At 36.9% G+C, this 22,353-nt stretch overlaps 2 protein-coding genes across 5 annotated transcripts; both read left to right on the top strand.

Annotated features, from left to right (window-relative positions):
- The first annotated feature begins 6,967 nt into the window (after positions 1–6,967).
- On the top strand, positions 6,968–11,634 carry krt18b (keratin 18b). Of its 2 annotated transcripts, none has more exons than XM_079883902.1 (7): positions 6,968–7,687; positions 9,181–9,263; positions 9,474–9,630; positions 10,159–10,323; positions 10,411–10,536; positions 10,666–10,886; positions 10,977–11,634. In XM_079883902.1, the coding sequence occupies exons 1-7, from the start codon at positions 7,247–7,249 to the stop codon at positions 11,005–11,007; spliced, it is 1,224 nt and encodes a 407-aa protein (XP_079740028.1). In that variant the 5' UTR covers positions 6,968–7,246; the 3' UTR covers positions 11,008–11,634. The 2 variants fall into 2 exon arrangements, with proteins under 2 accessions (XP_079740028.1, XP_079740029.1); XM_079883903.1 differs by having other exon boundaries at positions 6,973–7,687; positions 10,666–10,899.
- A 2,466-nt stretch (positions 11,635–14,100) lies between these two features.
- On the top strand, positions 14,101–20,284 carry LOC307166254 (fidgetin-like protein 2). 3 transcript variants are annotated; one of them, XM_079884470.1, is made up of 3 exons: positions 14,101–14,258; positions 14,358–14,654; positions 18,224–20,272. In XM_079884470.1, the coding sequence occupies exon 3, from the start codon at positions 18,232–18,234 to the stop codon at positions 19,063–19,065; it is 834 nt and encodes a 277-aa protein (XP_079740596.1). In that variant the 5' UTR covers positions 14,101–14,258; positions 14,358–14,654; positions 18,224–18,231; the 3' UTR covers positions 19,066–20,272. The 3 variants fall into 3 exon arrangements, with proteins under 3 accessions (XP_079740596.1, XP_079740595.1, XP_079740594.1); XM_079884469.1 differs by having other exon boundaries at positions 14,110–14,258; positions 14,554–14,654; positions 18,224–20,284; XM_079884468.1 differs by having other exon boundaries at positions 14,110–14,276; positions 14,571–14,654.
- The last annotated feature ends 2,069 nt before the right edge of the window (positions 20,285–22,353 follow it).

Here is a 22,353-nt window from a genome sequence, read left to right as displayed (position 1 = left end):
TCATGTTAATTCTAATGTAAACTCTTGTAATGCGTGTCAATCACTTTCATTTGAGTAAGAGTGCAACATGACCACAAACAAGCCCAAACCAGCAGCTATTGGTTACCTGTTGTTGCTGGCTTGAGGCATGAGTTTTTAGCAGTATAATTCTGGTTGTATTTCTGTAATATATATATATATATATATATATATATATATATATTATATATAGAATTGAAATTGGGGGGTAAATCACATTATGAAATAAATGTTTTTCTCCAAAACACGCTGGCCATAATTGTTGGCACCCCTAGAATTTTTTATGAGAAAAATATCTCTGAAGTATATTCCCATTAATATTTACCTTTTTTAGCACACCAGGGTGACTAGGAACATGAAATTGTCCAGCTATGACTTCTTGTTTCACAGGAGTTTAAATATGAGGAAACACAAAGGCCAAATTACCTGAATCATCCATCACAATGAGTAAAACCAAAGAATATAGTTCTGATGTGCAGCAAAAGATTGTTGAGCTTCACAAAATAGAAAGTGGCTGTAAGAAAATAGCTAAAAAATTGAAAATCCCCATTTTGACCATCAGGGCAATAATTAAGAAGTTATAATCAACTAAAGATGTTACGAATCTGCCAGGAAGAGGACATGTGTCTATATTGTCTTAATGGACGGTGAGGATGAAAGTTTGAGTGGGAGGGTTATAAGAAAAATCCTCCTCGTTCCTCCAAAAACAAACTCCAGCATATTCAGTGGTCAGACACGACTGGATCTTCAAAAGGGACCGGATTCTGTGGTCAGATGAAACAAAAAAAAGTTTTTTTTGGCAGCAAACCCACCAGATGTGTTTGGTGCAAACAGGGATAAAAAGTACCCCATGCCAACGGTTAAATATACTGCTGGATCTTATATGTTGTGGCTGTGGGCCTATTTATTTGCTGGAGGTCCTGGACATCTTGTTCAGATACATGGTATTATGGATTCTAGCAAATACAAACAGATAAAAAATCAAAACCTGACAGCCTCTGCTAGAAATCTTATAATGGGCCGTGGTTGGATCTTCCATCAGGACAACGGTCCAAAACAAACATCAAAATCAACACAAAAATGGGTAACTGAGCACAAAATGAAGCTTCTGCCATGACCGTCACAGTTCCCTGACCTGATGAGTGGGGTGAACTGAAGAGAAGAAGCACCAACATGAACTTGTGAATCTGAAGGATCTGGAGAGATTCTGTATGGAGGAATGGTCTCTGATCTCTTGTCAGGTGTTCTCCAAACTCATCAGGCATTATAGGAGAAGACTCAGAGCTGTTATCTTGGTAAAAGGAGGTTGCAAAAAGTATTTAATAACAGGGTGCCAACAATTATGGCCAGCGTGTTTTGGAGAAAAACATTTATTTTATAATGTGATTTACCCCCCACTTTCAATTCTTTTACTTCAATGAAAGGTTAGATTTTTGTGAATCTTTTTAATGAAAGATCAAAAGGATAAACGATGCAGATTTATTTTTTACAGCCATTTTTTATCATATTTATCAGGGGTGCCATCAATTTTGACCACCACTGTATATATATAGAAAGGGTGTGGTGTCCTGAAGGCAAAAACAGGTGGCTGTCCTTAAAACAGATATTTAATAAAGGAGAATTGCACCACAACTGGTTTTCCCTTTTGAGGAACCAGGGGGTAAATCTATGACAACACTAACGAGAAATAATTGGCTCAGGAGTGACAAGCTATGTGAAGGCAGGCATAACATCTGTTTGCTTTTGGATAAATGTTTCACCAAAGGAGAAAGCCTTCTTTGTGAGTACAAGGTGCTGAACTGAAGGAGGGAGCTTACTCAGGTAAGTTTGAGTGAAAACAGACAATGAGGAGTTTTGTTAATAGGCGTAATAGACGAAGACAAATGTTAAAACATCCTACCACATCCATGTATCACTATGCCTCAGTGGAAACGGTAGCAAAACAGTAAAATAAAGTAATAATAAATTGAGAAATTTTAAGCAATCTGAAAATATGTAATGTTGGATGACTGCAACATGTTGCATTGCAAGCATTAGCAGAGTGAAATGTAGAATAGAATTAATAGCTCTGAAGATGGATACAAATGCTAAATGCTCTTAGCCAGTGAATCAGTAGAGAAAAACTGTCTGAGTCGAGAACTGAAGTGGAAAAGAAGCTAAGCAAAAACATGTGCTAGCGGTAAACTAACTACTTTCTGGTAAGTCTGTTTTGTGTTTCCCCAGTTTGTGGCGGATTTGAGCTCTCCCTAGTGGCTGAGTTTGGCATTGCATTTTGTCTACAGAGCACTAACAGAAGATTGTTGTTGGTTTAAACCAAGGAGTTTAGGTTTAGCTGGTTAGCAAGGGCTAGATAACCATTTTAGATAGATATTCTGTGGGCAAAAAGCAACTTTCTCCATTGACAGCCATTCAAAAGTAAGTGTATTAGGCTAAACAAAAAATATTTTTGCAAGCAACAGAATTCCATGAATTTAAAGAAGAGGGAAGATTTTGGTCTGTGTGCACTCTTGCGGTGCCATTCAGTGTTGTCAGGACGTCATTTTTCTGTAGCTTCACCCTCTTTTGCCTTTTCTCACCAACTAAATTAAGGCCAATCATGAAAATGATTTCTTAATCTGCTGAGAAAATTAATTTAAAAGTAGCATTTTGCAGGGTGTGTCTGTTCCACTAATCCATCATAACATCTGACCTCACCCAGATCATTCACACATCTCACAGCCTTCTATCTTTGCTTTAGTCTACAGACACAGAATGACTCGTAGTAAATGTCAAGTAAAAATCTGACTCATGTAGTAAATGTCAAGTAAAAATCTCACTGACATTTAAATGAACATTGCAATGTCTTTATATCAAATACTGTTGAAATAAAATATTCACTTTTGATGTTTCTGAGTGCACATTTAAAAATTTTATCAAACTACAGCATTTTTTCTTATGCAAAAAGAGATAATGATCAGCATTACCAAATAGGTCATCATGCCACACATTCCCTCTACAAAGAGTTGTCATCATATTCTGCCCTATTAATCATTAAGGTCGCCATTGTTGTATATATTTCCGACTGCTTGTTTCATGAGAGAACCTTTGTCTTTACTTTCTCATTGTACTCACTTATAAACTACAGTTAAAAATTTGTTTTTTAAAGGAAGTCTCTTATGCTCGCCTATACTGTATTTATCTGATTTAAACTACAAAAAAAAAAAAAAAAAACAGTAATATTGTGAAATAACAATGTTTTTTATTTTAATGAATTTTAAAAGTGTAATGTATCCCTGTGATGGCAAAGCTGAATGTTCAGCATCATTACTCCAGTCTTCAGTGTCACATGATCCTTCAAAAATCATTGTAATATGCCGATTTAGTCCTGATCAACACCGTTATTGGAACCGTCCTTCGTCACAAACGGTGGCGTGTGAATTCTCAAGAAACATTTCTTATTATTAACAATGTTGAGAACAGTTGTGGTGCTTGATATTTTTGTGGAAGCCATTGTCAAGACTGATCAGTGGGTGAAGCTAGCTAAAACACATTCTACTAACATTGCTGCTTCGGTGGTGAGTAAGAAAAAAAAAGAAAAAATAATTCTGATTCCAGTTTCCCCTTACTGAAGGATTTAGCATTTCCTGTCCATTATTCTTTTTTTTTTTCTTTTTTTTTTTTTTCCACTTTTCGTCTGAGTTGCAGATATGAGCGGTTAAAGCAGAGGGTGACTTGGTGGAAACATAAATAAAATTTAAAAAAACACAAAAGAGTAATAAAAAGTTGATTTTAAAAAGATTTGCCAAGGACTTTCATTTCGTTCATGCTACATCCTGTCGAGCCAATTGCATGCAGTTTCATCTGGAAATGGGTGCAATTGAACTAAAAGTGCTATTCCACCCTTTTCAAATCAGACACATTAAAAATAAGTAAAAAAAAAAGGCTATCAGATTCATAAATGTAAATCTGAGCCTGTTAGTTAAGTAATAAGCCTAAAACATTGCATTCATGTAACTGAGAAATAAAGCATGCACGTTTGTGGTTGAGAGAAAGAAATAAAGAAAAAGAGTTTAGGAGTGGGGGTAGTCACATGTTGTAAAAAGGGGGCAGGGTGGTGAAATTCCTTCACTCTGGAGTGTGACTCACTGTTCCTCTATTTTCCTGCTCTTCCTCTAACTCTGTCTGCTTGCTTTCTGACAGATGTGGCCGCCAACTTTTCATTAGACTCTTCATTTGTAAACCATGATGGCTTGGCTGTGCTCAGCAGATCTTATCAACACAAGGAAGCTCTTTATTCAGACATGTGACATCCACTAAGCTACTGACTGGAAATAATTCAATAATGAAGTGAGAAAAGGCTTTAAACAGAATTACGTATGATCAGCGTTCTATCCTCCTGATTTAAGTGATGCATCTCAATATGACTATTGTTGATGTGCACAGCGCATTGGTGATGTAGCCACAAAAAAGGAAATGAAAATGTTGCTAGGAAACAACAAAACATACACATAAGTTGCCATGTGTACGATTGAAACAAACACTCAGTTTGATCCTTCAAGGTCTTGAATACGAAAATGTACTTCCGTGCATATAGAGCAAAAGCTCTAGCTGGAGAGCATGCAGGGGACTTAAAACATGAAGAAGAGAGAAGGAAGAAGAGAGACTTGAACAAACCATGCACTTTTCCCCTGCAGGGCAGTTTGTGATTTGTATTCAGAGCTCTCGGAAATCATGGGATAGATGACTCATCTGGTAACCAAAGCTCTCTGGAATCTATAGACATCCCATCCAAACAAAGACACTGCAGATTGCACTTTTGACAGAGAAAGTACTATAGCCACAGACAAGATGAAGTTAGATTCTGATCCAAGTCAGAGAAACATTCCATGAAATCAATGAATTCTTACATCACAGGTATTTTAAGCTGTGTATGCAAACGTTTAATAAAAAAAGTGAGTCACGATTTGTTCCTTGATGCCTGTTGAAAGTTTGAAGCAAGTTACAAACATTGAGTCAGTATAAAATTCATACAATACAAGTACTGCTGAGATAACTGAACTCAAAAAAACAGATAAACGTTTGGATAAGCATGTTAACCTTTAAATGCATGAATGTTGCACCAACCATTATTACATATTTCGGTCTTTAGTGACCCGGATCTATATCTAACATGGATGGATCTCTTACTGCCGCAATGGTAAAAAACTCTCCATTCAAGTTTCGCTGATGATACTTACGTATTCTTTTGTTTTATGCTTGCAGTAATTATGAGTGAAACATCACGTCATTATTGTGCATCAGACATTGCCACCTTGAGGAATAAAGATTAACTGCATCAGAGTCATCAGAGATTCAATTATTGTTGCGCAGAAAAAATACTTACACTATTACCTACCTCGGGTCACTAGCGACCCTATACACTTTTTACAAAAAGGTAATTAGAAAACTGACATTCCTTTATAATTTTACTTTTTCTTTTTTCAAAGAAAGAAAGAAAGAAAGAAAAGATAGAAAGAAAGATCAGCTTTCAAAAGTGCTTTTTGAAAACTCATGTTTCTTTTATCTCCTGGGTGTGTTAGGCCTCTGGGTGTCGTTCTTTGGATCACAGGCATTTCAAAGCAACATCTTCACCACAACAATAGCTGTGTTATTGTTTTTTGCCCGTCTCAAATTTCAAATCCATACAATAAAGGTCAATGTGGTCCAATGTTGTTTTGAGGGTGAGTAAATTATGACATTTTTGGGTGAACTATCCCTTTAAGGTCCTGAGTTTTTTGTTTTTGTTTGTTGTTGTTTAAGGCTGGGTTCATACTGTACAATTTTTACGATCCTTTATAATTGTTGCCTGTCAGACTGTTCAATATGATCCTAGTGAGATCTTGGGTAAAAGCCATGGCATACTGTGTAACATCACCAACATTTGATGTCCACATCGCAGCAAGACTACAGGTTTGCACATTTTCCAAGTTTTGTGCCATAACAAGAAATCTCTTCTGAATTTGGTCTCAGACAGCAAAATTGTTACCAAAATCGTAAAGTTTAAACCTGGTAAGTACACTGTAAAAAGTGAACAGTTGGATCAACTTAAAAAAATTACTTCAATTGGTAACACCTAAAGAAATTAAGTTTTCTCAACTTAAATGATCACGTTTTTCACGATAAAACGTGATAATTTAAGTTGAGAAAACTTAATTTCTTTAGGTGTTACCATTTGAAGTAATTTTTTTAAGTTGATCCAACTGTTCACTTTTTACAGTGTATAGAGGTTCACACTGTTCCTCATTCAATGAACTCCAAACATTCAGACATTATCTTGAGCTTTTGCCTTAACGACCTTGGTTTTCTACAACTCCCAATTTATTTGGAGTGTTTAGACTTTATCAATGTTTTTTAAGTTTAGCACATCACATATTTGAACAGTTATGTAATTTTGAGCAGGACCTTAAAAGGCCAAAAGCAAGTGAAACTATTTGTAGCACTGCAGTTTGCAGAAACAGTTGTTTTAGATGTTTTAAAGGGATAATTCGGCCAAAAAAATGTAATTTCTCATTTTGTTCCACACCAGTATGACTTGAAAAAATACGTATTTTTTTGTCCATACAATCAAAGTGAATGTGGTCTAATGTTGTTTTGAGAGTGAGTAAATTATGACATTTTTGGCTAAACTATCCCTTTAAGAACTTTAGTAAAAAAAAAAAAAAGTTTAAATCCAATCTACATGTGGCCATTCTTTTGGGAAAATGCACACATAGGTGGTGCCTGTCCCAAAGGTGCCTGATCAAAATCATAAACCATTGTTTTCTTTCTCAACCCCTGTTCTTCTCAGTTGGATTTGTCATTTAAGCTTTCACAAAAGCATTGTGAGACTGAAAGCACAAAATGAGCCTGATCTCAAGGCTGTATCTTGTTGCAGTATGTATATGTGGCCGGGGCCAGACGAGCTCAGGGACTTCAGATGGAGGGAGGCAGAGGGGTGAGATTGAGGCAGGAAAGGAGGGAGAAGAGAGGATGTGGGAAGGGCGTTAGAGAACACAGAGAAAGAAAAAAAAAGTAAGGGAAAAAACGGACCATGTGGGCAGGGTCTTAGCTGGTCAGTGTGTGTGTGAGTCAGAGAGAGAAAAGGAGGAACAGAAAGAGTTTAGAGGGGGTATATAAGCCGCACAGTTCTCTTCCTGTGGCTCTCAAGGGTTGACTTCCCTCAGCGTACACTCATTTTATCGTGCAGCCAGTACTTCACTTCTCCACCACCATGAGCTTCTACGTTCCTCAGGCCTCTCACATGTCCTTCACCCGCTCTGTGCCCGCACACCGTGCTGCTAGTACGTATGGTGGGGCAGGTGGACAGGGCACCAGGATCTCGTCCGCCTCTTCCATGTCTCTCCGTTCGGCCCCTAGAAGTGGTGGCCTTTCCTCTTCCTCGGCCTTCAAGGTGAGCTCAGCCGGCATGGGTGCTGGTGCAGGGGGGTCCTTCAGGGCCAGTGCTGGCTCCTCAGGGGCCCAGATAGGCAATGAGAAAGGCCAGATGCAGAATTTAAATGACCGTTTGGCCACTTACCTGGACACGGTGCGCAGGCTGGAGCAGGAGAACAGCAAACTGGAGATGCAGATCAGAGAGGTCCTGGAGAAAGGTGGACCAGAAACTCGTGACTACAGCAAGTACAACGCCATCCTGGATGACCTGAGGAGGAAGGTGAGAGACATTCATGCTTTTCATGTGTGGGGGTTTTCAAACTGCAAAAGGAAGCATTTCAGAGTTTGAGAAAGAGCAGGCAGTTATTTATGTGAGGAGGAGGAGATACCAGATGTTTTGAACTAAAAAGAAATTCATAATCAAAACTTAGAAGCGATGTAAAAGTTTTGAACAATCAGAAAATAGTCATTTTAATTTCAACAAAACACAATGAATTATAGTGTAGTGTACTGTAGACATCTTGCAATTTATGGTATGTAAAAATGTATCAAATATAATATAATATAGTCAATTTACAACATAAAACACATTTTTTTTTAGTTTGTATGGATATTAAACTAATGAAAACTATGTTTTTTTTTTGTTTCTTTGTTTGTTTGCCACCAAAACCTGAGCCTCTTTCGTGTCTTAAGAATATGTTAACAAAAAAATGTGTTCATAAGAACCCTTCAGTGAAATAAAAATACATGATCAGATTTCCGTACATCTCAATGGAGGGTGTGGCACACGCCCTGTTCTCTCTCTCTCTCTTCTTTCTTTTGTGCTAGTTCTGCTTTTCATTATGCATTCTGGTTACTACCAGGACATTCCTCAAAACCTTCCAATTTGGTTTTAAAAATCTATGCAACCATGACATTGGTCAAAACAAATAAAACATTCACAATTGTTTCTAAAACATTAGAAGTATGTTTGACGGACAATAGCCAGCTGAAAATTCCTACTGAGTCTCTAAGTAGAGTCATAATGCAAAACAGATGTTGGATGAGCAATCGCACACACAGTCACAACAGCACTCTCTCGCACAACAAGAATGTAATGAAGAACTGCATCATTTTTAGCAGATGTGGCTGAGTCATTACAGAACATTTAGAGTTTAGAAATGTCTAATCTTTTCCTTAATTCCAGCAATACTGAAAAGCAGACAACTGAGCTAATAAATAAAAACCTAGACTAAGATGAATTATTACTATATTTTTAATTTAGAGAAAATAAATTTTACAACAAATATTATGACATTTCAAACAGCCAGGTCTGATAAGTAGAAGTGCATGATAACATGTGCCAGCTTCTGCTTTCACCAGTGCAGGATGTGGCACATAGACAAACTTTGTAGGCGTCATTGTTTAATTATAACTTCTATTTCAAATGTTCTGCTCTACACACAAAACAGTATCAGACATACACAAATTATCTCACACATCAAACATATAGCAATAAACCAAAAAACCCTGTCTGCCTTTTTTCATATTTCATAGTCTTGCTCAATCAGACCCTTTAATGCTTCAGAATTTCACAAAAAAGTTAATTCAGTAATACATGATTCCAGGTAATTAGTTGATTAGATAAGAACTCATACATCTGAACCTCATTCCAAGAACGCTGTAATTAAAACCATCTGACAAATCTTATCTTTCGCTACAGAAAAAAAAACAATGGATGGATGTCAAAAACAGGTTTTGTTTGGTGAAATATGTGCTTTGTTTTGCCTGTAGGTGTTTGATGCCACTGTGGACAATGCTGGTTTTGTTCTGCAGATTGACAACGCTCGTCTGGCTGTAGATGACTTCAGAGTCAAGTTAGTTTCCATTATTACACCACACCACAAGCATCTTGTAACTCGAAATCAAATGAACACGCTTCTGAGAATGCAGTCATTTTTAGAATCACAAAATAGACAAGCCAGAAAACATCAGCCTGGCAAATGCATGATGGAGGACTGTTGACATGCACACAGAAACATTATAGTGCATTACTTTAAAGACTTTTATGTGTGTGTGTGTTATAGGTTTGAGAATGAGATGGCCATCAGGCAGTCTGTGGAAGGAGATATTGCAGGTCTGAAGAAAGTCATTGATGACACCAATATTGGACGCCTGAATGTGGAGAGTGAAATTGAGTCTCTGAAAGAAGAGCTTGTCTTCCTCAAGAAAAACCATGAAAATGTAAACAACCATTGCATAAGAGCCACTTAACACACACAGAAAGAGATTCTCAGAATAAGCTTAAAGACCCCGTGATATAATTTTACGGGTCGTTTTTTTTTTTTTTTTACCTGTGTTGATGTATTTCCTATTAAAGAAGAAATTTGGGGAGGGACAAATCAGGGTGGTCAGCAATAGGCTTTTGCTTTAACACAACCACAAACCATGATTTGCATGTCAATTGCAGGGGGGTATTAGAGGAAGGAGCTAATTCTAGAGAAAATTTGATTGTAGAAAAATCTGTGTGGTGCAAGATGAGTCATCAGATGGATATTCCCAGAAGGGAAATTTGAAAAATGTATTGTGTAAGTGTTTAGGGGTATGCTAGCATATAGATGGATTTATAACTTACAGACAGACTAAAAGACACAAAACTTCATGGGGCCTTTCAATTGATCACAGTCTGTTTTTACTTCAACAACATTCAAAATTCAGAAAAGGCATAATTTACTCCAAGTGTCTCATTTCTTTTCTGTTTAACTTTGACAGGAAGTTGGGGAGATGCGAAACCAGATCTCCCAGTCAGGTGTTCAGGTAGATGTTGATGCACCCAAAGGACAGGATATGGCTCAAGTGATGGAAGATATGAGGGCTAACTATGAAAAACAAGCTCTCAAAAATGCAGAAGAACTCAAAATGTGGCACGAATCCCAGGTACAGAACCCTTGACCCCTACATGACAACAATTTTGCCATGATCTAACAAACGAACCAATCTAACAATCAAACTCTTTCTCCTTAGTTGTCAGAAGTTCAGGTGCAGGTCGCTCAGAACACAGAGGCATTACAAGGAGCTCAGATGGAGATTAATGACCTTCGGCGACAGATGCAAACACTACAAATAGAGCTCGCATCCCAACAAAGCCTGGTAACGTGCACATACACGCCACTTTATGAATGTTTTAGATTTCAGATATCATATTTCAGATCTATAAAAGCTGAACTTTTAATAAAATAATAAGTTCATGTTGAAAATATATGATGCCAAACTTTCTAGAAATCGTCACTTGAAGATACCCTGCGGAACACAGAGCAACGTTCAAATGCAGAGATGGAGAAGTACAATACCATCATTCTGCAGTTTGAAGCTGAGCTGGGACAGCTGAGGTCAAATATCACAGAGCAGGGGCAGGAATATGAAGCCCTGCTTAATATGAAGATGAAACTGGAAGCAGAGATCAGCACTTACAAGAAACTCCTAGATGGGGAAGACTTCAAGTAAAGACATAAAGTAAAACTTTAATTGTTATATTTTACAGTGTCTCATACATACACACTTACTGATTCTGATTTTTCTTTGTTGTTTAGACTCCAGGATGCACTAGACGGCCGAGAGTGATATTACAAGCGGCGATCTTGAAGAGCAGACCACAGAATGTGGGCTAAACGACTCCTCAAATAAAGTTACAATTTTAGATAGCATTCACATTGAAACTTGTGGCAAATCTTTATCATTTGAAAGTCCCTTTCCACTATGTCTAGACACAACAAAGTCTGTCATGTTGGTTTCATTTGGTTGTCATTTACAGGTTAATTATTACTTTACGTCAACAAAGCCTGTTCCACCCTACAGTCTGACTTAACGCAGACAATATGAGTTACAGAACAACAGAGGCAGCTTTTTAAACATTAGTTGAGTCTTTATAATACACAATCCCATGTCATTGCACATTTATACAGTAAACCTAACCATTACGATTAAATGTGAAGAGAAATGTGAACTCCTCTATCAAGTCAAGGCAGTAATAAAATAAAAATGTGCTTTGTGAAATTTGGAAAAGTGAAATTTGGAGTCAAGCAAACATGAACAGACATCTAAAATCTTTTGAGCACAGTACAATGGTTTCCTCTTTGAAGTTGTACTTTTGTCCACTAGACTAGATTGAATGGCTCTTAGTGAGCATAAATGGGTCCAACAAGATGGTGTATTTCACACAAAAATGCATTAAACTAAAATTTTAGCACAGCAAGTCTAGCTACTGCTCATTATTTGGTCTCCAGTTGTCAGGTGGGTCAAAATTAATGTGTTCACATATTCCAAATGAAACAAAAAATGTGACTGGCTCTTTTAAGGCAGGACTTCCATTCTTACTGAGCATTACAATTCCTCCAGATTTAGTGATTGGTTTAATATTTGTGGTCTAGGGATATTTTTTAAGTCAGCTGTTGGACTAACACCAAGACAGGATACAAAAAGAAGGCATTTGATAGACAACATTTAAATAATGTATATAGGTACAGATGTTTTAGTTGCCAATGCTGTTAACTTCCACTAACAAGACACACAAGCTTGTTAGCATTTAATGTTAGCCATTTGAAGAGCTGTGAAGGGCCATCTGGTTTCACTCCAAGAAAAACCTCTTACTACAAATCCATATGAGTTCTAGTCTATAAAACATTTAATTTTATCAAGAAAAAAATTAAACAGTATTAGTACATGATATTGTGCTACATTAGCTAATTTTCCTCTAAGACAATAAGCATAGATCAATCTGGAAAAGTCATTGGGATTTGTTTACTTGACTTTTGCACAATGAGCTAATGCCATGATAGCTAATTAGCTTGCTAGAGATCCATTGCTTGAGTCCTCCTAAGTCTCTAAAACTGATTAGCTGAAAAGCTTAGTTGGATTGAGTTTGAGTTCTCCAAAAAGATTGAGACACTGTGAATAGCTCCAAAAGTACAATTTCTAATTAATCAACAAGAAATATAATGCAGCTGCTTATTTGATAACAGTTCTGTATGTTGCACAGTTACACTTTGGCTTCACAAAGAAAGTTATTTTAAAATAGAATTACAATAATAATAATAAAATTACACTGGGGCTAAAATATTAAATTTCTAAAATATTCTGAAAGAGCTATTATAGCCTATTTGCAACCAGACAGAAAGCAATGTAAAATCAGCTGAACTATACAACAACTGTATATAACTTGTGGGCTGTATTCAGTGTATACATATAAATGACCGTAATGCCATCAATGACCTGTTGCAAGTGGATATGTCATCTATACATCATATATATGTTTATCACGCAACAACTGAGAGTTTAAACTTACAACAGAGAGTGCATGTAAACGTACAGAAGATGTAAGAAAAACAAGTTGACATGAAATTGTTGGGGGGAGGGAGATGTGTAAGTGCCAAAACAAGTGTCATGCCTAAATTAATGTCTGGTGAATAGCTTAAAATATATTAATTGATGTATTTTGATGGCTAAGATGCCACACATTATTAACCATAGAAACCTCCAATAGCCTACCTGAAGAAAAGTTGTTAGCATTCCCAATTAGTGTTGCATGATTTACTGGACGTGAAGGCTGCCATCTTTGCTACAGGAACATTTGTCATGTGACTGATCACCTGTCAAAGGAAAATACGGGAAACTTTTTTTGGAAAATTGCTGAAAAACCTATTATTGCTCTACATTTAAATAGAAAGCAGCAGTGTTTAAATTACACTGATGGATTTAACAATGAAGTACTTTTTTTTTTTTTTTTAACTGTCCAATGAAAGTAATGATATGAATGACATTCTGTTTCTCTGCTTTGGGCAATAGTGTTCCACAGAAAACATCTATTTTACAAGCTTTTCTAACAAGAGTTTGAATTTCTACAGATGAAACTTTGCATGTTTAAGTTATTTATCTAATTTATCTTTCTCTGGAGTCAGAGTGACCGGTGGTTATCAAGTCTCTCTTCAGAGACTGACATAGATAGCGGCTGTTCAAACAATGACAAACGCAAGCATATGTTAGGCACATACAGGTTTTCAGTTTTGTTTTGACTTTTAAATATGAATTTTCTGTTTAATATATTTCACACGGCAGGGAAAGGTTTCCACATAAATAAATACATTTTGTAATTAATTGTGACCTCGATAAAAAGAATGCAAATGAATATATGAAAGCTTATTGGATGAGGGGAAAGGAAGAGTGTTTAGAACACAACAGAGAGCTTCTCCAAAGCTCATTTATGTGGAAGGATTCCTCTTCGCATTCCAGGGATCTTCAACACCTCAGCAGTGGAATTACAGCCAACAGCACCCTCAGCTGTTTACTTGATAGAAGTTATATTTTGATATCCAGATCATTTTTATCCCTCACAAGGGTTGTTTAACAAAGCCCTCAGAGAAACACAGACATATATTAGACAAATATAAGTTACTGCATTGGACTATACTTATTAAAAAGCAACACCAATGCCATGTGTGCATGATTTATAAGACACAGTTGAATATGTTCATTTTAAACAAACAGTAACAGTTATTTAAAGTATCCTAAAGAGATATCCATTCTCTCTCTCTCTCTCTCTCTCTCTCTCTCTCTCTCTCTCTCTCTCTCTCTCTCTCTCTCTGCTTAAATACTTTCAACAAAAAAGGAGGGCAGGGGGAGGGGAGGATTTGTGTGGGGGAGGGGCTGTCCATGTGGGCTGTTGTCACAGGGACAGAGGGAGGTAGTGCAGAGTTGGATAGAAGAAGAAAAAAAGAAGAGGCAAGAGACAAAAAAAGAGTGTGAGAGGCATGGCAGCGTAAAGCTGGGAATTTACTTATAACTGCAACAGCGCAATGGGGATTCACAGAGAGGGACTGGTATGTTTCTTAATGCATGTGGAATACAATGACAGCTTTTATCTGTTTACATTTTTAAAACCACTCTGTCTTCATCTGTCTCTCATTATCTGTTAATAGTCTTTTGCTTGTGAAGTTTTGGAGAGTGAGAGAGAAAAAACAAACACAAGCATTCTGTGTTTATATATTACAATGTCTACTGTTTGTTCCTTTTGGTTTGTATGGTTATGGGTATGTGAGATTTTAAGATGGTGCAATTTTAATTTTAAGAAAGTGTGCCATCATGCAAAGTATAATTTATTTCTCTTTCTTTCAGGTATCAGTGTTTATGAGCAATGGTAGAAAGATTTGTACATCCCAATAGTATTTACAATCAAGAATAACACGCTGGTACAGAATTCTGGTTAAAACAGCATGGTGAGTTAATGCACAATGCAATAATAATAATATTAATAATTGCATATTTATTATATGTCTGTGTAGATGTGTGCATATGTTGGATAAGATTCTGCTGGAAAGTGTGTGTTCAGCAGTAGCCAGAGAAGAGTAATGACTCTACCAGCTGTTTCTTTGCTTTCAGATCATTAGCCTTTTCACTATATCAAGGGAAGAAGGGTCTTGAATAGAATTTGTTTTACTGATAAAACAAAAACCTTTATTTAGATTTACATTTTCAAACTAAAGGATGGCAAACATATAATCAAAGGTCATTTGCAGTGCATGGAATTATGTAATACAATGACCAGAGGTGGAAGTAACGAATTACAACTACTCACGTTACTGTAATTAAGTAGTTTTTTTGGGTACTTGTACTTTTTTGAGTATATTTTTAAATCTGTAATTTTACTTGTACTCAAGTACATATTAAACTAAGTAATCTACTTCGCTACTTGTAAAATCACATTTCGTTACTGAGTACAATTTGAATTGGCCAATAAAATTATTCGATCGTAAACGGACCAATAAAACCCCTGATATTTGGACTGAATTAAAGCCGCCGCAGTCGCAGCAGGTTTTGAAGAGCTGATCATAAGTGAAGGAGGCGAGGAGCTCAGAGTGATTAATGGCTGGACTGAAAGTTTGGAGAAACAACAATCTACATAGTAGTATTGTCAAAATATATATATTTGGATACATATCAATACTGAAATATCTGTCAATACTCATTTTGGCCTATACACGATACGATACCAGCAGCGCGTTCTCATTCTCTCATCTCAACGACAGCGAGTTGACACACCCGCCTCCTCTCAGCGCGGGATTGCAGGTAGGCCTATTACACATAATTTTATTTATACCTGCAAGTTTCTATGGCATATTTTAATGGCAAATGTCACGAGTGCAATATTATAACGCGAGGGCACATTCGTGTAATCGCAGAAAACTGGACGCGAGCTCTCAAATATACGAATGAACTGGACTCGGATATTGAGTGTGCGCTCTCGGACTGTGTCGTATGGTCGTATCATGTGCAATCGCGATTCGCGAATCTCTCCAAGTTGTTCTCACTGCAGACTCAAATGACGTCCAGCTCCAATCTCTCCATGCTCTTGAATTAAACGTTGTCAAAAGTTATGAAAAATCTAGTCTTTTTTGCAAATTAAATTCAGCTTGAAATCAAGCTTCCTTGTGCTGTATGTGAGCTATTGCAACAGTTAACGTTACCCTATTGTAAAGACAAATACACTGAGTAAATATTCAAGTTAGATTATTGTAATGGTTATTGATCAATGTTTAAATATGTAAACAAAAGCCTAAATTAAAATCTCACCGTATAAAGTGGACGTGTCTCTTCAGAAGACTTGAATTAAACTTTTCCATTCAAATAGATTACTGTTACAATGACGAGTGTTGTGCTTTTCGATGCTTGAAAATAATAATTGCCTTGACAAAATGGATGGACAAAAATGTAGATATTAAAATATTTAGTATGTGGTAGTTTTCCCGATGGTATTAAAAATTATAGTCTAGGCCTACTGAATACTGACATATTTCAAGGTGTCATGAAGTTAGAAATTCCAGTATCGTGACCACTAATTAATGTCCTTCGACAATAAGGTAAAAACGTGTTAAAAGTAGCTATTTTCTACATAAATCTATGATTTGATTGAATATTTATTGGTAATACATTAACTATCGCCAGCTAAAAAGTAACTAGTAACTAGTACTCTGAGTAGTTTTTGAGAAGAGTAATTTGTACTTTTACTTAAGTACTTTTTTGACACCAGTACTTTTACTTGTAATTGAGTATTATTTCAGCAATGTAACGGTACTTGTACTTGAGTACAAATTTTCAGTACTCTTTCCACCTCTGACAATGACTAATACATTTAGCATCACAGATCTTCAGCCATTTAAATAACTCTTCTTATGATGTCAAATCTGGAGCGTGTGCGTCTGTGAGAGAGAGAGAGTAAGTGTGTATATGTGTTTGTGTGTGTGTAGAGGATGTGCTTTGTAAAAAGATTCCAGGCTGAATTCTTGGCATTCCGGGTGTAGCCATATTTATGGATGGGATCCTGTATCTTCAGCGGAAGTTCTAGGAAGTGTGTCAATTGGAGGGAAGCAACATAAAGATATAAAGACATAGATATAAAGCAGATTTGTATATAGAAAAAAGCATTTGAAATATTTTTAAATGAACAAGAGTAGTTGTGTTTCGCAAGGGTTTGTTGGGATTAGCGAGGAATCTGGAATCTCTAGAACCCTGGCTAATATGTTAATGATCGTGTATATTTGTTTAAAATGCTCTTAAATTCTTACTGTGCTGTCAGTCTCCTACCCTCTCTAGAACTTCGCTCTAATCTGTCGATTCTAATCTGCCTTCATCTTCCAGAAGGCACACGAAAATAGACACACATGCACACACACATATATAAATATAACTGGTTGTAAATCCAGCATTCAATCGCTCATTTAAATCGTCTTCCCCTCATCAAAATGTGTGAGGATGATGTGTGCAAGGTTACTGAGATTACTCTCGCACAGATTAAGATGCAAAGAATAGATCACATCTTGTCCAGATTACTAAGCGGTTCCATATGGTGAATTCTTGTTGCAGTCCAGTTGTGAATTTGAAGTGGTTTTGCAAAACCATTAAACCTTGCGGTTTGCTATTACTTTCTATTCCTGGTGGAGAAATGATGCACAAGGTAGCTAAAGGAGCTATTTAAAGGGAAGGTTTACTCAAAAAAATTCAAATTCTGTCATCATTTACTCACAGGTTTGGAATGAGGGTGAGTAAATGATAGATCTTATGAATTATTTATCGTTGGTAAACTGTCCTTTCTCTGTCATGTGCATTATTTCTCAGCGATGAATGAAAATACTAATAACACAATACAAAATTTTCAGATTTTTTTTTTTTTTTTTTTAACTATCCCTTTAGAGGCCTCCTCTAGCTATCTTTTGCACTTACATTTTAAGTATAATCAAATTGGCTTTACAACTCATTTCAACTTAAATTATATTAAACTGACTTGAATCTCATATAACAAATGAAATTGCTTAAATTATTTTGATGAGTTAAAGTAAAATCCTTTTTTACAGTGAAAAATGAATAAAAAGTCAAAGTAACATCATGCAGAATTTTCTGAATAATTTTTTTTTGGTGAACTATCCCTTTAAATACATCCTCTTGCTATAATGCGCATCTTTTAAAAGTAATAGTAAATAAACTATTAACTAATAGTAAAAGTGACTCTTTAATCATCTCTTTTTTCTATCTATTTCATTATTTCTCCATGAGGAATAAAAAGTAGATAGTAATACCATGCAGAACTTTCATTTCTGCATAAACTGTCCCTTAAATACCTCTTCTAGCTATCTTGTGCCTCATGTTTCAACGATGAATACAAAGTAATAGTAACATTGTGCAGAATTTTCTGAATTTTCATTGTTTCATGCCATCAAGTATTCTTTTAGCATGTACAATATGTAAAAAAAAACACTTAATTCATTTATCATTATATATTTTGCTTTTCCAGGTGTGGCAATGATGTGGTCATCTGAGTGGGCGGAGCAACACTATGATGTCTCCTCCACCACATCATCTCCAGGTCACCCTAAGCCCCTCCCATTTCCTCAGCCCGGTCGTCCTGCGTTCTCGGGCTACACTGATGACATCACTGCCCTCAGTGCCTCTAGCTTGCTAAAGCGCTATGCTGAGAGGTATTCCTTCAACTCGGCCTTACCAGAACATGGGGGTTTCCTGAGAAGTGAGCCGCACCAGGAGCCGTGGCCTGGGGGGTACAGCGCGGACGGGCCTCCCGGTTTAGACCCACTGAAGGGGAGCGGAAGTGATCTTTCAGAGCAGCAGTACAGCAGCGGACCCACGTCTCAGGATTACCCTTCATCCTACAGCAGCCAACATCTGCTGCCTAAACCATCCTACCTTCCGTCACCAGCGTTTGCCTTGCCGTCTGCATACCTGCCCCCCGCACCAGGCTACGCTTATCCCCAGCAATGCGGTCTGACGGCCAGTTACCCCCACAGCACCCCTGCTCTGCTGCCCTCGGGCCTACACACCCCCACACCTCTTCACAGCAGCCACGGTGCTGCTGATCTCCCACGCAACAGGAAGTTTGGCTTCGACCAGTCCAAAACTGCCAGAGTGTCACCTTACACAATCAGGGACAAGAGCGAACGGCAGAACAGCGACAGTGGTGGGAATGTCAATGAAAGCTGTGGGACGGATATTCAGAGCTACAGGCCCGACAGACTTTCCACTCAGTCCGATCTCGAGGCAGATCCTGTGGGCAAGACCGATCATCTACGGCCTCCGGAGACAAGGTCTTACGGAGGTCCGGGACAGTACACATATCCCTGAGTCTACTTGATGTAGTCAGTCTATCCTTTTTTTTTTTATACATGATTATAGCAATACTTGAACGTATCAAACATCAGGGCGAATATTATTACGGTATGAGACCAGATGACGGTCTGAGAAGATAGATGTCTCTCTTATGCACATTATTCCTGACTGCAGCTTCCATGTGACCTGTAGCACAAACACTCTTTTATATCCCTGAAATTACTCTCTTTTTTTATTCTCTTCCTTTCCTCTTTTCCTCTCTCTCTCTATAATTATGTTGTGCAGTGAAGCACATTATGGTGGCAAGCACTAATCCACCGCTTCAATCAATGAAATCCAAGCCAAAGAAAGACTGAAAGAGAGGAATGGAAAAGAGAGAGAAATATGGTAAAATCAAAACACACATTTGATTGTAAATCAAAGCACACATATGAAAGTTTCATATGTCATATGGTTTTCATACATTTTGTTAGTGAGCATGTCAGTGGTAATTGTCATGGATGTTCTTCAACACTGAAGTCAGTGGGATAAAACTCTTTATTTTAGGAATATTATCTAAGATTCCTCTATAAGCTTTGAATGTAAATCTGATTTCCCTCAGGAATTGTGAATGAAGCCATACTTAATGTTCATCTTATACATAGTTTTGAGTTTGACAGATGTTTTCGTCTTTTATTGTCTAGTTAGTGTAGTTTCTTTGCCATGTCCATCATTTAAACAAAAATGTTTAACCTTACAAACAGTATTTCAATGATTAAAATGCAAAGCGTACATAATATAGCTTTCACAGGGCTACTGCAAAAAAAGGCTAAAAGGGTCTTTGCAGTCTTTTCCACAATTCACCTATTGTGACGTTTACTATGGAAACCCACAGAGCTGTCCCAGCCCCCTGAGTTGATCACTGGATGTGTTTTTCTCTGACCCTCTGACCCTTCTCTGTTTTAAATGAGGCAAGTGAAAGAATAGAGAGCTTTTGTTATGGAGAGGCAAGCGGGACATACACTGAAATGTACAAACCGAAATTAAAATGACAGTCTATAGCTAATATTTTAAAGTCGAATTTTTATGTTATTTTAACACTCACGAATGCAATATATGGGACATACATGTACAATTTTCATCTACCTCACTGTTACATTGCTGTATGTTCAAAGTATGCAATTGTGTATTACATGTTGTCTACCTCAAGAAAAAAAAAAAATACACAAAATAAAAACTATTGTACCAACACAGCATTTGCTCTCTTGATTTTTGTTGTTACTCACAAAGGCAGTAATATTGTTAAATATTACAATTTACAAGTTTTTGAATAATTTCTATTTTATTTGAAAATATACAGTACTTTATTCCTGTGATGGCCAAGCTGAATTTTCAGCATCAGTCTTCAGTGTCACATGATCCTTCAGAAATCATTCTAGTATCCTAATTTTGGTTAAGAAACATTTCCTATATTATCAGTGTAGAAAACGGTTGTGCTGCTTTATATTTTTTGTGGAAACCATAATATATTTTCAGGCTTCTTTGATGATTAGAAATTTTAAAAGAACATCATTTATTTGAAATCGAAATGTTTGTAAGAATTTAAAAGTCATTACTGCACTTTGATCAATTAATGCATCTTTGCTGAATAAAAGTATCAATTTCTTTCAAAATAAATGTAGCTGATATATATATATATATATATATATATATATAATCATAGTAATGTATGCAGCCCTCAAATACACAGTGATTTAATTATTCCACAATCTGCTAGTAGGCTTTTACAGGCTTTACGGTTAATAGTATTCATGCTTAGCACTGTAGTTCCATAAGGGCCAGATGCACAGCTGGTGCCGTTAGGTCACCTTGTATCCTGTCCAGGATGATATTCACATATCATGGTCTTCAACTCCCAACAGAAAATCACAACCTTATGGCTGTGCAGATGTGTCTCTATATACGCCCTTCATTCGCATGGTCTTTTAAAGGAGAACTCCGGTCAATTTTAACATTGAGCTCATTTTTTTGTACATTTGGAGTGCTGTCAATACAGAGAACAACGACAAAAATCGGTGTTGCCTACACCGAGTTATTCTATTTTTAAAATTTGCACCCTGTTGACTTCAATGGGGCAAGTACTAAACCTGCTTTTAGCCTCTTAACATCCTTGATGTGTCATTACAAGTGCACAGAAAATGTGAGTGATTCCTTCTGAGTGAACACGAGTGAGTCTGACTGCAGTAGATGTGAAAGAAATGTATAAAAATGATGTTATTTAAGCCAGCGCAAATACCTGTTTACATCCTGTTTTTCGGGTGAAGTCCAAAGTAGTCGATTGCAGAGTTCACACGCATAGGTTTAATACCTATGATCACGCGCGTGAACTCGGCAATCGACTACTTTGGACTTCAACCGAAAAACAGGATGTAAACAGGTATTTGCGCTGGCTTAAATAACATCATTTTTATACATTTCTTTCACATCTACTGCAGTCAGACTCACTCGTGTTCACTCAGAAGGAATCACTCACATTTTCTGTGCACTTGTAATGACACATCAAGGATGTTAAGAGGCTAAAAGCAGGTTTAGTACTTGCCCCATTGAAGTCAACAGGGTGCAAATTTTAAAAATAGAATAACTCGGTGTAGGCAACACCGATTTTTGTCGTTGTTCTCTGTATTGACAGCACTCCAAATGTACAAAAAAATGAGCTCAATGTTAAAATTGACCGGAGTTCTCCTTTAATGAAAAGGTCAAGGGGGTTTTGTGTTCTTTTTTTGTTTTGTTGCATATTTAATTATATAGGCTATTTTCTTTTTTAATCAATATTTGTATTGTCCTTTTATTAAAACAGTGTTCAGTGATAAAGTGAAAATCTTTACGTAGAAAGCACACTCAACCTTAATTGTATATATTTTTTTTATTTTATTCTATAATTGTAGTACAATTTTACGCTCTTTTCAATTATTGACAGTTATCATACAGTGTATTATTTGTTTGTTGCCCTCTAGTGGCCAACCGTTTAAACACTCTCAAACTATTCTGAAAATCATTTAATATTCCTTCTATTATCATTTTTTTTTTCACACATTCTTTTTATTTTGGAAGTCCTCAACTCTCTCAAACTAAACACTAAACACAGATGCTGACTTTTGACTCTCCGCTTCTTCCTTATGGCGACCCCCCACCCAGAAGCGCTCCCTGCAGTCACTGTGCAGCAGAGTGTGACAGATGCTCTATTCTCTCCATCCACCCCCCACCTCCCAGCACACACAGCCCTTAGCGCTTTGTTTTTCAGAAGTTTCAATACTGTTCTCGCCT

This window comes from Squalius cephalus (genome assembly GCF_949319135.1).
Source record: "Squalius cephalus genome assembly, chromosome: 10".
In the NCBI taxonomy this organism is placed as follows: domain Eukaryota; kingdom Metazoa; phylum Chordata; class Actinopteri; order Cypriniformes; family Leuciscidae; genus Squalius; species Squalius cephalus.
This window is presented reverse-complemented; position numbering and strand designations above follow the sequence as displayed.

Coding starts and splice junctions, on each gene's coding strand:
- krt18b (XM_079883902.1), top strand. CDS start 7,247: ATGAGCTTCTACGTTCCTCAGGCCTCTCACATGTCCTTCACCCGCTCT. Junction 10,324..10,410: donor AAATGTGGCACGAATCCCAG/GTACAGAACCCT, acceptor CTTTCTCCTTAG/TTGTCAGAAGTTCAGGTGCA. Junction 10,537..10,665: donor TCGCATCCCAACAAAGCCTG/GTAACGTGCACA, acceptor CAAACTTTCTAG/AAATCGTCACTTGAAGATAC.
- LOC307166254 (XM_079884469.1), top strand. CDS start 18,232: ATGATGTGGTCATCTGAGTGGGCGGAGCAACACTATGATGTCTCCTCC.